Here is a 15,958-nt window from a genome sequence, read left to right as displayed (position 1 = left end):
GCTGTGGCTTCTAATGCATGCTGTAATGTTAAGCTATGAATAACTGTAGTGAATATACAGAAAGATTAATCTCCATAGGGCTAGATGCTACGACAGAATGAGTTGTTCTGAAGGAAGCCTTTTGCCATCCCATCAATGCATATGATATACCATATACTGTTTTCCACAGTCTCAGTCCTATTGATCACTGTGGCATTGTCCTGAAGTTTTATGCATTACGTCTGAATTCAGATGAGTCAGTGGTACTTCAAGAGCTTGCATTATTCCAAATCCCTAAACTCAGTCTGGCAGAACTGGTTTTATTAAAGACTTTGAACGTTTCAGGCAAACATCTTTCCACAAGCATCAGCTTTCTGTCTCCTCTTCCTCCAACCTTCAAATAGCCTGTTCTCTGCAAATCTTGAGAGCACCATCCAAAGGGCCAGCCTCCAGCTGGTGCAAGCAAGAAAAGCCTGCAAGTGGTGTGGAAGGGGTGGGGAGAGGAAAGGAGGCCTTCTGCTATCTCAGTGTTGTCCCAGGGGCTGTTTCCTGGGGTGAGGTCACAGTGGAGGGACAAACCCATATTTCCTGCCAAAAAGTGGGTTTAACAGGGAGGACAAAGGGGTAATATTCTGAAAAGAAACTGAGCTGTGGGAAACAGCATTGTTTCACTGATGCGGGAATGGAGCAGGAACAATACTTGTCATGCTTAGATAGCTGTGTTCTTCAAAATAACAATTATGGAGATTCCTGCATTACCCCAATACTGCAGAGGTAGCAGGGCCATGCTGATGTTGAAGCTGGTATTCTTCTCAAATGCATAGGCATAAAAAGACCTCAAAGCAAGCCACAAGTGCAAGTAGACATACTTGCATAGTCTAACATTTCTTTGTCTTGGGAGTACTGATAAATCTCCTTTAGCTGCTTTTTAAGCCTGCAAAAATACATTTTACTGTAGGTATTTATGCGGGCCACATCTGTAAAATCTCCATATGCAATATACTGTGCTTTCAGCCTGATGTTCAGAGATTTAGCTGACAAAACCGTACATCAATCTGTGTGGATCAGAGTGCACGTACATCTAGACCATAAAACTAAATTGTATTTCCACAAAATATCCCCTCCCTTATCAATAGACAGAAGCATCTAACCCCTGGAACCACTGCAAATGCACTTATGCAATTACACACACAGACACACATGCCGTTTCTATTAGCAGTAGCTTTTAATAAAGAGTATCGTAATCACTAAGCCTTGCTGTAGTGTGATGAAGCAGACTGGGTATGCAGAGAAGGGATTATCTCACTCTCTGATATTATATAATCTGTTTAGACTGTGCCACTTTATGCTTATTTAAGGAATGAATGAATACTTCACTCTGGGATGTTCCACCCGTGAATTCTGACATCTTCCCTTTAATCTACTGCCGTAAATATATTGCTTTGCTTTTTAGCTGTTCCCCACCTCGTAGTCTACACTATATCCAGTAAAAGTTCTGAACTAGAATGATTACTCTTAGAGAGTACGTGTCTATAATTCCCCAATGAATTAAGGGATGGTTAACTATATCAGAGTAACAGAATGTTCTCTGCCTCCCTAAATAAGAGGCCTGGTGTATAAGCAAAGTCAGCTTATCCAGGGAACATCTTTGCAGACAAGGTGAAGCAAGACAAGACGTAATGTCAGGGGGCGCTCTCTGCTGTAAATGCACCATGCTGCAGTTGGTTCATCTTGCGTCCAACGGATTGGTATGGGCTATTGAAAACATACACCCCCTTTCCATGATTTTTTCCCGGTCCTTTCCCTCTTCCTGTCAATCAGTCTCTGATCTAAATTCCTTTCACTACAAAAAGAGAGGCCAGAGGTGATGGCAACGTGCAAAAATAAGATCTGTAGATGCACTCTTTAACGACAAACCTTCTCCATGTATCCCTAAACTTGTATCCCCCTGAGTGAAAAAATGGAACGTGTTGCCAAGAGGTTTGTGTAGGGGCAATTATCTTGCCTCATTTTCTCCTTTTGGGAGCAGTGGCTTAGCGGAGCAATCAGTTCCTGCAGCAACGTGTGGTTTACTCACTGCTTCTTTGACCCACGTCAGTATTGTCTCACCTAGTTTGTCAAGGCAGATGGGTGCATTACTAGCCTCTGTTCAGATGCGCAGCACTAGTGGCAGAACCAGTTTCCCCACCACCTACCATCTTCCTGCAGTCATTGCAAAATAAGTTAGTGTTATTTCCTGCACCTGAAGGACACCTGGAACTGTAAAGCCCAGAAAGACTCTTCTCTAAGCCTCCCAGAGGAGCACAAAATCTCCAGCATACCCTGTCCCCATTTCTCATCTGTTGTGATAGGAATAGGAACACTTTTCCTTTTCTGCTAGCAGCTCACACAGCAATGGACAGAACACTGAGCCTGATGCTTTTCCACTGCTGGTACCTGGCCAGCCATGATGCGTGTTGTGGCTGCTGTTGTGGGCACCTCCGAGGGCCAGCCTGGCCTGAAGCTAGGAACGGATGCAGCGGAGTTGCAGGAAATCAGCCTCCACCCTCCTTGCAGTCCTCAGGAATAACTGCGCAAAATCCCAGTTCTGCTCTCTATCCTATGGGGTCCTACAAGAGGGTGGGTGGCTGGCAGCCCCCCAGACAGTGGGGATGCAATTCACCTCCATGCAGCCTAGAAGGTGCACGTATCTCCTTGGGGCTGTGGATAAGCTGTGTAGTCCTCTCGGCCTGGAACTGAGGTAAATCTTTACCCCCTCAGAGGCACTGCATGGCCTGCTCTGTTAAGATCCTGAAACAGGCAAGATCAGAAACTTGAGCTACGAAATTCCCTGGCATTTTGGAGCACTAAGGAAATGTAGCGCCTCATTCCCAGGCCAGGGAACCCAGATTTACAGACTCAGAGGCTAACAGAGGCTAAGACACGGGTAACAGTGCTAAGGTACAACGAGCTCCCACCTCAGAGGCTGTCTAGTGCAGGAGAGGCTAGCTGGGGAAAGCTGCCAGCCACGCAGTCCAAGCTACTCCAGGCCAAGCACTCTCCACTGCGCTGCTCTCTCCTTTCTCCCCGAGAGCAGCCTAGAGGATGCCACTGAGACCAAACGAACTAGCCTGACTCCAGCAGTCTGTACTGACTTCCTGTCTCTGGGAAGCTTATGAAATGAAGGTAAACAGATGGCTTCTCTCATACAGGCCAGGAAAGGCCCCAACGTGTGGTAGGAATATGTTCCCCTCCCTTCCAGTCCTCCCCTCAGAGCCCTGTGTGGGAACACTGTACTTTCCTACCTAAGGGGATCACCAGAAAAGAATGACTAATAATTCTGTGCTGACGGCATCATATTAAAGGTGCTTTATCATCACAAGCATTACTTATTTCACAGGCTCTTAACACAGATGGACAGTATGACCCTTCCCTCCTGTCCTTCCCCCTATTAGCTAAGGAAAATGAAAGAGATACAAAGAGACCTTCCTAAGTCACACAGTCTCTGAGTGCCACAAGAAGGAGTGGCCCAGAGCCCCTGGATTCCCTGGGTTCCCTTCAGATGAGGTCTCTACACCACCCATTACCTCCACCAAATTGGCTTTGCAGCACCTTTCCAGTATGAGTATGAGTGACAGCAGTGTGAGTGACAACGGACTCCAGCTTATCGCTGGAACGTGAAGCTCACTGGCTGTGCAGCCACACATATTTCAACAGAAGCCTGTCTAGAGTGCACATGAATGAGGTTATGCCAAACTACATTTTACTAAACTCTTATTCTATGTGTGGACTTGGCCATGCTGCAGTCCTTCGAGGATCAGGACTGGAATCGAGAGCCACTGCATCATGCCAAGACAACAAGCAAAGCACAATTATCAAGACACGTGGCACTCTCCAAGGAGGAATGGATGACTCTCCCACAGATAATTTCAATAGCATAGATAATCCATCATCAGCCTCTCTCAGTCTCATTACTTCTAGGCCTAACTACCCTCTTCCACCACAGGGTTACTGCTCTTTCATCTTTTTGCTTTTAGCACGCTTTGTCATCAAACTTGCAACCCTCTTACCTTCCTTGTTACAGTCAGCAAACTAGCAACTAGCAAATCCCTGACCTTGGCTTTCTCAGCAGCTTTTGACCATCCCAATAGGTCAAGGCCTACGGTTCCTAGTGCTGTTGCTCTCTGGAAGGCTTTCAGGGAAAGCAGTCCAGGCTCACAGCCTTAGCACGCAATAGCCAGAATTTACACTTTGCTAAACTTCTCCTGTGAAATCATTCAGATTGAACAGCTTTCTCCTTACATTTATTTCATAGCATCCAGAAGGAGACCCAAGGAGAGAGAAAAATGTCGGAAGATTATCACTGACAAAAGAGATGACTTTCATCTCTGTAGCTACACACACCCCAGCCAGCAGAAGGACGTAATAGAGAGGAACAGCTACTGAAAAGAAAAACAACCAAATTCTAAATCACAAGCTGATCCATCAGACAAACTAGTAACGTTTCAAACCTTCTCACAAGGTACACACTATTACATAGCAAAGTATGTTACAGGAGGTCACAAAGTCAATTATCAAATTCTGAAATATCAAAATTACACTTGTCTGTGGTGCTACATCATGAAACTTATGAGCTATAGTCCCCATGAACATTTCAGAGTTAAAGATCACCCACTGCAAACTCACAGCTTCTGAGTCCAGGCAGTTTTATCTCAGCAACAAAAAAAACCTCCCTTGCTGATTTGCAGCGCTGGCATAGATCAGTGAGATTTTAACTTCAGATCCTTGGTCCTTTGGGATACTCTGCTTATGCATTTCGCAATTCAGAGTTACTAAGGAAACCACTTGCCAAAAATTTGGCACGAAACACCATATACAAAGCCAAGCCAAAGAAGTCAACTCAGTTCTCACTCAGTCGGTTCTCTGACACCAGTGGGATTTTCCCTGATTACACATCGAATAAAACCCTTCAGATCTGCCCATAATAATGCAGGCTGAAGGACTGCAGCTTTTTTCAATGTATTTCAGGATTCACATGGCAGTTTTGATGACAGGGAACCTCAGATTAAGGAAATTCTGCTTCCAGGTACTGTGTTACCCCCTACAGAGGAAAATATAAAACTGCACCATATGAGGGTCCTGCTGTGATCAGTTGTGGACATGATTTGCCTGACACAAGAACAGCTGAAACGCAGCGCAGCCTTGGTTAGAGAACAGATCCCTTTGCGTGATGTTGTCACAACTGCAGTCTCTGTATGGCACAACAAGTACGAGCTGCCACAAATAACACATGACGAGGGAGAAGCCACCCTATTTCACTAGGGGTGGAAAACATCATAAACCATGCCCCAGTGTAACACCAGTAAAGGCCAGATTTGGTTCAATATTAGTGACTTAGGCCACTTTTTCAAAAGAAAAAGTGAGGCTGCAAGCCAGGAGAAGAAACAAAGTCTCACTGCTTCTGGAAACCACCACACTGAGGCACGAAATATTCTCGGGCTGGATGGACTGCTGTAACTGGGAGAGCACCACACAGCAGGTACTGTGATAGAAAGCAACTATATGGTGACATCTTTGCATTGCCTTTTCCTTTCACATGCTTCAGGCCCTCTGACTTTAGAAGTGCAGTGACAAAAAGATGAGAAATAGAATAAATAAAGACAGGTATTATGTTTGGTGTCGATAACATCATGCTACTTTTGTGATAATACCCTCTCTCCCATGCAACTAAACCAGCAAGTGATGGTAGCTGTATTCATTAATCTCTGATTCAGAAATAAGCTTTCTGTGTAGGCATATCTCCTTGCCACTGCAATTAGAATCAGGGATCTTGCTTATATAAGAATCCTTGCGTAACAAAAAACAATTTTAGCCTAACAAAAAACAAATTTAAATCAATGCGTGTGCTCTTTTTGTTAAAACTGATTTAGTAAAATGAATGAAGGTTCTTTCTTTGGCCATTTTGGGTATAATTTAAAATTGTTTTTAAGTAATCTAAGCTAATAAGTTTGGTTTACACCAAACGGCAGGTCAACCATGCACAGTGTCAGCTGACACTGGATGAAAATCACACAGAAGCCACTGAAGCTTTTCCTGTGGAGGCCTTCACTCACATTAGTTCACACAGTATAAATGCATTAAAACTGGTTATGCTGGTTTTAAACTTTTCTAATTCAGTCTCTTATCAGACTTCACAAGATCAGTTTGATTAATTGTCTTTAATTCTTCCTTTCCATTTGAAACACCCTAGTATGACCCCGAAAATATTTTCTAAATCTACTTTTTTTTTTTTTTGCTTTTTTTCCTTTCTTTACTACTGGCAAATGAGTTTTTCCTCTTGCATCTTGCATAGAGCTAGAGTTACATGACTTAATTTTTATTTGCCTAATGAGAGCTGCTATAACATGCAGACAGTGCCATAAACTGCCAAAATAAATATCTCTGTGCCCCCACATCACTGCCTGATGATAGTGCTTGCTCCAGGGAATCCTGTTGGTTTCTGAACTACTGAGGTACAGCCAGCCAAGACGCTGCAAGGCACAGGGGACGTAAAGAACGGCACCCCTCAGATCTGGACAAACAGCCTGGCAGGTACATGGTATCATGCATCCTCTATCTTAATTGCAGGTCTCCCTTTTTTTCCAAGCAGCATGGAGGTCCCTTGGTGGCCTGGGGATTGGATGCGTATGGAGGGATGCTGTTCCCTAGGGTCATGGGTAGGTGTAAGGGCTCCTTGTGAGAAGGTCTCCAGCACCTGAGCCATTGTGCTGGAGCGCAGAGCACAGCACTTCCTGGCTCACCCCACTGCCTGTTCTGCAACAGGTAACCCTGATCTTACACAAGCCTAATTAATACTGTTAGTAGCAATAACAACTGCAATAACAACGTTAGTTATGGAAATAAACAATTATTTCCCTCCCTTGTGGGAATTACCACAGAGGCTTTTGGGGTTTTCTATGACCCACAGAGCCCTATAGCCAGGTATTACCCCAACCATTTTTTTCTGCTCTGTCCTAACCCTCCAGGTTGCTCCTAGAGTGCATTTGCACCCAGAATGAGTAAAGGTGTCCCTACCTGGCCCTTCATATCAACGGAGTCTTCACTGAGCAAGGAGGGAGTACAGGTAGAGGGAGTAGGCCCTGAGAATTGGCAGGGTGCCCAAAGACTTTCTTTTTGCAAGAGCAAGCCAAATTTATTCATCCAGCGCTGCTGCCTCACAGATCTCCAATGGTAAGGGCAGTAATGGGGCCTTCTTTGCATCACTCCAGACCACTGGCTTCCAAGACCTACTGGAACAAGTCAGAAATGTATTCCTAGATTTCCCATACTACTGCTAGGTGAACAGAAGGTGCTGCACATCAGAGAGATGAGAACTGCAACATGTATCAGGGATTGCATTCCAATACACTGAAACTGGTCTTTCAAGGTAATTACATTTGTTACTGGAACTGAGTATACATGTCTCTACAGAACATCTAACAGAAATAAGGTTTATCTACCAGCCTGAAGATCTGTACATAGTCAAGTAATGAAAAGTCCCCCTCTCCAAAAAAGGGGAAGGGGGGATGTTCTTTGCAGCAGTTGCTCCCTATAAAGTAGGAAGCAATGATGATTGAGTGTACATCAAGCACTGGTATGGAGAGCTTTGACATGTAATTTGATTTGATTGCTAAACTAAACTAGTTTGGTAGCCTTATTATAGGATGCCCAGATACAGTGTGTGTTTATGCCTGCACAGATCTTCTGTGCAATAGCTTTTTGTTTTCTTTTTCTCCCTCAGTGTATAACAACAAGAAAATTATTGGTTTTCTCCAAGGTTCACTGTTGAGGGGAATGAACTGATTGTAAAACATCACCTAACTGTTAATTGGGAAGCATAAAGGGACTCAGCACAACGCTGGGTGCCAGTAGCAAAGACGGGGTGATCTTTTAGCGAGGGGCCTGGTATGGGAAATCGAGATTCAGTTTTTGCTTCTTCCACAGATGCTTTCTATGGCAAGGGATAAGTTAACTTTATCTATAGCTGTCTCAGTTTCTGCTGAGAAAGGATTATATGCTACCTTCTCCCACCTCACATTTATTTATACTTTTGCATATAGTTTAGTTTAAACATTCTTCAGTTCTTCACAGCTGCAAAGTTTCATGGACATGTTAGTAAGCATCTGTGCCATGCACTATGGAAAAAGGCCTGTCCTTTATAGGCATCTCAGGATTCTCTTATGTTACAAACAAGTAATTGTAATACAAGAATGAATTAAAGAGTTGGGAGGAAGAAAAGTGTACAATGGAGGATAAAATCTGCATCCTTTGAGAGAGAACAGTTCCATTTCTTTTTTGCCATGGGCCTGAAAACGTTCATATTTTTTCACTGTTTAAGGTGATAGCGGTTTATATACATCCCTGATGTTGCCCTCTTGAAATAGGCAGGCTTATTTCTCTAGTCTAATCTCTTGCTCTCCCTGTAACAGGCAGACTGCATTTAGCCTTTTGGGAAATAGTTCATAATTCCATGCTTAAATAACTGGCTTTTGATAAAGGTCCAACATAGTGCTCTGAGGGATGTTTTGTTTTTATGGATGGAGCAGACAGAGCAGAAAGGATGCTGCCTGCATACTAAGAAACTTGGCCTGAAGCCCACACACACCAAAGGCAAAATAAATAAATAAACATGTCAATCAATCTTGACGTCACCAGGAAAAGGGTCACTGCCATGTGGAACAAGACATCTGGACAGTGAAGTCACTGCTCTGGAAGGATGCCACAGAACAGTTCACAGGCTCTGCAGCACAAAAGGATATAATGACAGTGGAAAAAAAAAATCAAATAAAGTCTAATTGATACTAAGTAACCACAAGTTTAAAGAAGGAGCTTCATACCTTCTGCAAACCTGTCCGTGCATCAAACTTTTGCCTGATCAAAAACTCCCATGATTCCAACGCCAAAGAGGAGGACAGTAAGACCAGTCCAGCATCTCACATGACACTAGGCACTATAATTTGAGAACCAGCTTTAGAACAAGTAAGAGCAGGATCTTAACACTAAACTAAAATTAAAATATTGGGGGGGAACCTTTTCTGTAGCCCTCTTATACTGTCAGGCACACGCATGTTCCTGTATTCAGGGAAAAATATACTCCAGAAAATGCACTTGCACAGGTACTTAAGTTACCTGTAGCTGCACACAATCACACACAAAATGACAAGCACTCTGAGCAGCCACAGCATCAGACCACTGCAGCTTTCTGAATGAATCTTGCATTCCAAGAAGTTATTGTTAAATGCACTTAAAGGAATATACAAAATGCTTCATTTAATAAACAAAAAGGTTTTGAGAGAATGAGGTCAGCAAGAAACGTCTGCAGGGAGAGTCCCCTTGAGAACACTTTCTGCTGCACACGTGTCCAACCAACATGCTTCTGCAGGCTATTGTCTGTCCTTCCTTCTGTCCCCATCCAAGCACAGTATTGAAAGCAGCAGGAGGCTATTAGCTATGGAAGCTCTGATCTTCCTGTTATAACATTAGGACGCTCCGTCCCTCCCAGACCCCTAGCCAGGATGCTCCAGGCACAATGGAGCATCTGTACCCAGAGTGTGGAGACTCCTCTCCAGCCCTGGGCATTTGTGAAACAGCCTGATTCAAATACAGCACAGCCTGGACAGAGTCTTTGTTGTCAGAGCTTGGATTCCTTCAAGGCAACTGAAGAAAACCACCCTCCAAGAGACAGGAGTGTGACAGCATGGAAAATAATCATATTTCTTAGCACCAGCTCCTCAGGCGGCGTAAATTAACGCTGTCCAGCTGATCCCCATCGGGTGATGCCAGTTTACACGGTTAGAAATGTGATCTGGAGCTGTCTGCTGGGCAGCGAGGAAGGGAGGGGGATTATTACCAGCGCTAGGATTACTAATTTTGCGTGTGCAAAGCTTCTGAGCCGAGCCAGGCAACGAGACGAGGAGGGCAGGATGCACCGGGCGCCCGCAGGCCGCGGCACCCCGAGCTGCCGGAGGAGAGCGCGGGGCGCCGGGCCGGGCCGGGCCGGGCCGGAGGGGCCCCCGCAGGGCAGGGCAGGGCAGGGCAGGGCAGGGCAGCCCGGCGCCGGCGGCTCCGCCGCGGGGTCCTGCCGCGCCGGGGCCGGGAGGGCGGCTGGGCCGGCCGGCCGCCCCGCTCGCCGCCCCGCTCGCCGCCCCGCTCGCCGCGCCGCGCCGGTCCCGCAGCCGGGCGCTGGCCGCCGCTCCCCGCTCGCTGGCCGCGGCGCAGCAAACCCGCCCGGCGCCGCCGGCGGAGCAGGCAGCCGGCAGGGCCCTGCCCGCCCCCCGCCCGGATTACCGCGGCCCCCCGCCGCCTAAAGCGATTAGACGGAGAAGAGCTTGACGGCGCCCCCCGCGCCCCTGCCCGCTGCTCCTTCGCAGGGGCCGCGCCGCACCCCGAGCGGCGGCGGCGGCGGCGGCGGCGAGCCCCGCCGCTTACCGGAACCGGGGCGAGTCCTTGATGCACTCCTCGAAGTCCACCGTCATCCTCGCAGCTCTGCCCGCGGCGCGCTCAGCGCAGGAAGCTCATCGCCCGCCGGCAGCGAAGCACACGCGCGGGCGAGCGCCCGCCCCTCGCCGCCCGGCGCACACGCGCCCGCTGTCACGGCGGGGCTGAGCGCGCCCGCCACGGCGCAGGGGCGGCGCGGCCCGGCGGCGGGAAGGCCGGGGCCGGGGCCGACGCGGAGCGCCCCGCGGGCAGCCGCCGAGGGCGGGGCGGGGCGGCTGCGGCCATCGGCGGCGCGGCCGCTCCGCGCTCGGCGGCCGCGGGGCCCCCGCGGGCCTCCGCCTCTGGCCCGCGCCGGGGCGGAAGGGCCGCGCGCGGCGGCGGCGGCAGCACCGGGCGTTCCTGCGCTGCCAGGCTGCCTCCGGCCGCTTTGGCGGTGCGGGCAACGGTTCGTTTCCCCTCTCCTCACTCGCGCTTCCTCCTCCCTGGTTCCAGGTATGTAAGGAAGGATTTTCAGAAAACGCCAATGACACTGTTTGAAGTCTGCGCTTGGCTAGCTGTGGCAACTGCCGCTGCCTAGGCCATCGACTCGCGCTAACTGTATGGGTGAGTGATTAGCTGGAGGTGTGACTAGTCACCTAGTGATCTGCAGGTAGCATTGCCACCAGGTTGTGTGCACTGTAAAAAAAACACACACACACACACACACACACACACACAGAGAAAAGGTACAGGATGCGTGCGTGGAGCAGTTCTATGGCATCAACAGCATTGGCATCAATTTTTGCTTTTAATCTTCTGCACGCAGTGGATTTGCTGCTGCAGAAACTCCACTGATGCCAATGGAGTCACCCAAGGTAGGAAGACAGCTGGGCCTGTGGGTCTGTGGGAGTAGGTCACATTTTTTGCAGGATGTGGCAATGTAATTTGGCACAAATACATGAGACTAAACTCAATGGGCTTAGTTTTGACCCTCCACCTATTGAACACCACAGACAAGACAAACAGCATAAACTACATCGTTCACTGCAACTTTTCTATGAATTTAAGATTGAGAGAAGGGCCTGAAGTGTAAATCACAGAATCACAGAATCACAGAATCGTTTAGGTTGGAAGGGACCTCTGGAGATCATCTAGTCCAACCTCCCTGCTCAAGCAGGGTCACCTAGAGCATATTGCCCAGGATCACATCCAGACGGGTTTTGAATATCTCCAGCGAAGGAGACTCCACCACCCCTCTGGGCAACCTGTTCCAGTGCTCTGTCACCCTCACAGTGAAGAAGTTTTTTCTCAGGTTCAGATGGAACTTCCTGTGGTTCCATGTAAAATCTCCATGTTTTAACAAAATACATCCTGTGCAACACGGACCTAAATGAAAACCAACAGTCCAACGAGCACTAGGGCCAGGACCACGTGAATCCGTAACAAAACATCATGATGAGGCCTTACCTCAGCCATCAACTGAACCAGAAAAAAGATGTTCATTGCCAGTTCCACGCACAAACCGCAGCTAAGATTCACCACAACGCCAGGGCCTCATTTCCGTCTAAGACCTGCTTGATTCGTCAGCTACAGTCAGGAATATCTTTCTGTGAACGAAAGTCTGATTTATTATTTAACATAATCATCAGATGCTGCAGGGCTCTAAAGAAAACAGGAAAAGGAAATAGGTGGGCTCAATCACCCCAGTCCGGGAGAATGGGTTAAATGACCTCTTGTGGCCTCTGCTTTATGCAATTTCATGTGATTTATTGATTTTCAGATCAATTCATTTTTTCTTTCCTTTGGTTCCTCCAACGGAGATGAAAGCGTGGGGCTGTTTTTGCCTGTGTGTACACACAAACTCAGGGATTAGAAATTGCCATCCTCTTTAAAGCTGAGATTCATCAGTTTCATTACAATAGAGTCTGGATGCTATTGTGTGAGTTGAAAGCTGGTTGGATTTTTCCATTCAAAACAGATCTCAGTTTTGTGCGAGAGGACCATGGATCTCCGTTACTTTCCCTGGTGTACCAATGAGTCAGGTGATTGATTACACTGGTTTGGGGGTATCTATTGTACAAAGAGATATCATAGTTCAGTATTTTCGAAACATGAATGAAGATTTAAAAATACAAAACATAGGAAGAAAATCTGCAGTCTTTATTACCACCATCTTAGCTTATTTTTGTCACTGCTGCTATTATTTACCCTCAGAAAGCAGCAGCTTGGACATATCTTTTCTTAGGCAGGCTGGAATAGCTGAACGCGGGCTTGCCTGAAATGCCTGTGTTGATTTTTGTGGGGATTTTGGGCAAGGGTACCGGCAAAGCTGGGATCAGGTTCAGAGCGGGGTAGATTCTCTGCAGCCCTTGAGCCATGGATCCCAAACCCGCAAGTAACGCGCCCTACTGCGGGCCCAGGACCATTCGCCACACCCTGCGCCTACGCCTCTAAACTTCTTGCACTAAAACCCCTCCCCCCCCTTTTTTTTTTCCTGTGGAAGTTAAATTCCTGCCCTGGCATTCACAGCTGGCATTTTTTGACATGCTTTTTGATTTGTGGGGCAACTGAAGCCCCCAGAACGGTGCTAGGATTAGCCCTAAGGGACCAATTTACTCTAGTAATCGACAAAAAACAAAAGGCCCTTCTCAGAGCATTTGTAATGGCAAATGGAAAGGCAAATAAAAGCACTTACAAAAAGACAGTTTTCTGCAGCGAGACTGGAGATGGAAGCGGCTGAGCAGCTAAAGCACAGGGCTCAAGAGAAGAGGGGTTTAGTCCCTACGCGGTCACTGGCTCGGTGACCTCCGCTAAGTCATCCAGTGACTCAGTCCCCCCCCCCCCGGAAAATAATGACCTCTGTGCGACACCACAGCAGACAGGGAGAAAGGGGGTGCCGAGCGGCGTGGCTGCCCCCACGGCCGAGACGTGCCAGGGCCGAAAGCTTTGTCCCGGCGACAAAAGGAGCAGCCCCGCAGCCCCGCCCGCAGCGCCACCGCCTGGCGCTCGCTGTCGCCTGCCCAAGCAGCGTCGCGGAGCCGCGCTTCCCGCGCTGGCCGCCACACGGCCACGGGCGAGGGGCCGCCCCGCCGCGGGGAGGCGCCGCAGCTGCCCCCGGCAGGCCGGGGCCGGGGCCTGGCCGCCGGCCTTTCTCCGCGGCTCGGGGCCCTCTCGGCCGGCGGCGGAGGCCCCTGCGCGCCACGCTCGCCGCCAGCCCACCCGGAACTTGGCTCCGCCCCCCGAGGCCGGAGCCGCCGCCCGCTGCGCCCGGCCCGGCGCGGCCCTTGGCGGCTGCGCGGCCACGCGGCGCGGCGGCGGCGGCGGAAGCGGGCCGGGCCGGGCCGGGCCGGGCCGGGCGGCCGCCTGGGGCAGGCGGCGCGGCCCTGCGGAGCTCGGCGGCGGCGGCAGGCCGCCCTCCTTCCCCGGTGCCCGCCGCCGCCAGCACCGCGGGAGGGAGGGAGGGGAGCGGGGCGGTGGGCCCGCCGAGCCGAGCCGAGCCGAGCCGAGCCGAGCCGAGCCGAGCCGAGCCCGAGCGTCTGCGTCAGCGCCGCCGGCGGCAAGGATGGCTTCGCCCAAAACCCGATACTTAGTTTTCTTTCAGTACTTTGGTAGTAAGTATAGGTAGGTGCGTTAGTTGCGTTGTCAGCCCTGCCTGGTGGAAGTAAAACGACGGCTCTGAAATCCGTGGTGTGCAGCGCTCGTTGAAGTCCGGGGGGTGGCCACGGGTGCTAGGAAAGCTGCAGAGAGGGGTTTGAGGGAGAAGACGGTCCGCAGTGTTTGTGGTGAGTGATAAATCCCTACTGCCAAGTGAGCGAGCTTGGACAGGGAATTGGACTTGTGTCTTCTACAGCTGCATAGAAACATTAGAAAGAGGATGGCTTGGATTAGAAATGAAGAAAGTGGGCAAAAAGAAAACATCACAGTGCAGAAAAGGCAAATGTGTGTTTTGAGGCTGGTGGGAGTGAAAGTAATTAATTTTTGTGCAGTAGTGGTGTTTCTTTGGAGGCCCAGTTGTGTAGCTGGTGCTGGATGGATTGGATGCCTGCAGTGCTTGAGGTGCCCATGAAGTGGTCCATGGGCTCCCAGTCCTGCAGGAGGAGAGCTGAGAGTGGGTCTCCTCAGACCTCAGTCACGCCGCATACCTTGTTATGCTTGTTTACACAAAAGAGAGAGTGGGGGAGAACTTGTGCTGCCCCCGTTGGTGCAATGGTGTCTCGCTGCACCAGGGCTGTGCTGAGTAATACCATCACATGCCCCAAAACACGTAGCTTTTGTTGTATGGTTTGACTGCGGATAATGGCCTAAATTACCCAGGGTGGTTACAGACAGGTCAGATTTGGCATCAGGACATACCTCTGCACTGCAGCACCTTTTGTGAATGGCCGTGACTTCTGGAATAGAGAAGGAAGCTTATCACAAGCTGTGCCTCTGCACAGCCCGTAAGCCCCACTGCCACATCCTCAGGGCCTGCAAGAAGGGGGCCTACAACTGGCATCCAACTCCTTGCCCTGAAAGAGTTTAACTTGCAAAGTTCTCTTGTGCAATTTGTCTGCCTCATCTTCCCAACACATCAACCTCCCTTTGAAGGGCCAGTACAGGGAGTAGCACTGGGAGGATGTTTTATGTTTCCAGGCTCCTTTCTTGCACGCTACCCACTGGATTTATTTTCCTGTCCATTCCTCAAAGTGTTTGGTCCCTGCAAGTTGTGTCAGTCAGTAGCAAGCAGTTTGATAAAGACTACTCCCTATTAACTTCTGGATGCGCGTGGGCGGTGCGTCCAGCCCTTGGGCAGAACAGGGAGGGTCTTGACACTTGTCAATAACTATTGTAATAATTATTGCTTTTCTCTGCAGTGGGGTCATGGAGACTTCAACTGATCAGTCAGTGATTGGAGTCCAGAATTATATGGAGGTAGGTCCTTGCTGATTATTTTGTCGTTGAAGTGAAATTTCTAAGGTTACATTGTTGAACTGCAGTAATTATCAAGGATAAATATTTTTCTTACACTGATTGTTCTGAATATTACAATATTTAGCATTATACAAATATCTTCTCTTCTGAGCGTCAAAGGAATGAGCCTTGGGAATGATGTCAGCATACAAGTGAGAAAATGGGTCAGGCTAAAGTAAGAGAGATTAAGGTCCTGATCCTGAAAAATACCTTAACCCTTCAATGGGACTTCCTTGAAACTGAGGCATGCAACTCCAGAACTATTATTTTCAGAGCCCTTGCTCAGTTGCTGGCCCACTTGAAGGTACTTAAGCATGTAAGCTTCTCTAGCACTTGATGTTTTGCTTTCACACACTCCTAGAACTGCCTCAGTCCTGAACAGTCTGAACTGCTCTGCTTCTAGTTCATGTCTAAGTCCTAACTAGATCTAGAAATGAGACACTGCTTAATCCCAGGAGAGCATGCCTCTGGTAGATGTATTCAGACACAGAACAGCACACAGTAGGATACTCGTTGCTCCAAAGGAAAAAAAAAAAAAAAAAGTAAGTTCCCATTCTTCTGGAATCCTTCGAATGTGCTGCAAAAAAGGTCTGAT

The 15,958-nt window shown here is 48.8% G+C and overlaps 2 protein-coding genes across 15 annotated transcripts in view; one reads left to right on the top strand and one right to left on the bottom strand.

Annotated features, from left to right (window-relative positions):
- ACAP3 (ArfGAP with coiled-coil, ankyrin repeat and PH domains 3) overlaps nt 1-11,900 on the bottom strand; it is a 113,466-nt gene extending 101,566 nt beyond the window's left edge. For 7 of the 8 annotated variants that reach the window (XM_068916363.1, XM_068916366.1, XM_068916367.1 and 4 more), the window contains exon 1: nt 10,426-10,568. In XM_068916363.1, coding sequence (XP_068772464.1) covers nt 10,426-10,472 — 47 coding nt within the window. In that variant the 5' untranslated portion in view covers nt 10,473-10,568. Of the gene's footprint in view, nt 1-10,425; nt 10,569-11,880 lie in introns of those variants that run through there. The other variant, XM_068916370.1, reaches the window with a different exon arrangement.
- The window catches only part of PUSL1 (pseudouridine synthase like 1), a 37,437-nt gene continuing 32,287 nt past the window's right edge, over nt 10,809-15,958 (top strand). For 2 of the 7 annotated variants that reach the window (XR_011135853.1, XM_009671526.2), the window contains exons 1-2: nt 13,867-14,034; nt 15,267-15,324. Coding sequence is in view for 6 of the 7 variants with exons in the window: in XM_009671526.2 (XP_009669821.1) it covers nt 13,976-14,034; nt 15,267-15,324 (117 nt within the window). In the remaining variant the exon portion in view is untranslated. Of the gene's footprint in view, nt 10,927-13,762; nt 14,196-15,266; nt 15,325-15,958 lie in introns of those variants that run through there. The other 5 variants (XM_009671529.2, XM_009671525.2, XM_068916391.1 and 2 more) reach the window with 5 other exon arrangements.

The sequence above is a fragment of the Struthio camelus genome, chromosome 21, assembly GCF_040807025.1.
Source record: "Struthio camelus isolate bStrCam1 chromosome 21, bStrCam1.hap1, whole genome shotgun sequence".
NCBI lineage: Eukaryota > Metazoa > Chordata > Aves > Struthioniformes > Struthionidae > Struthio > Struthio camelus.
This window is presented reverse-complemented; position numbering and strand designations above follow the sequence as displayed.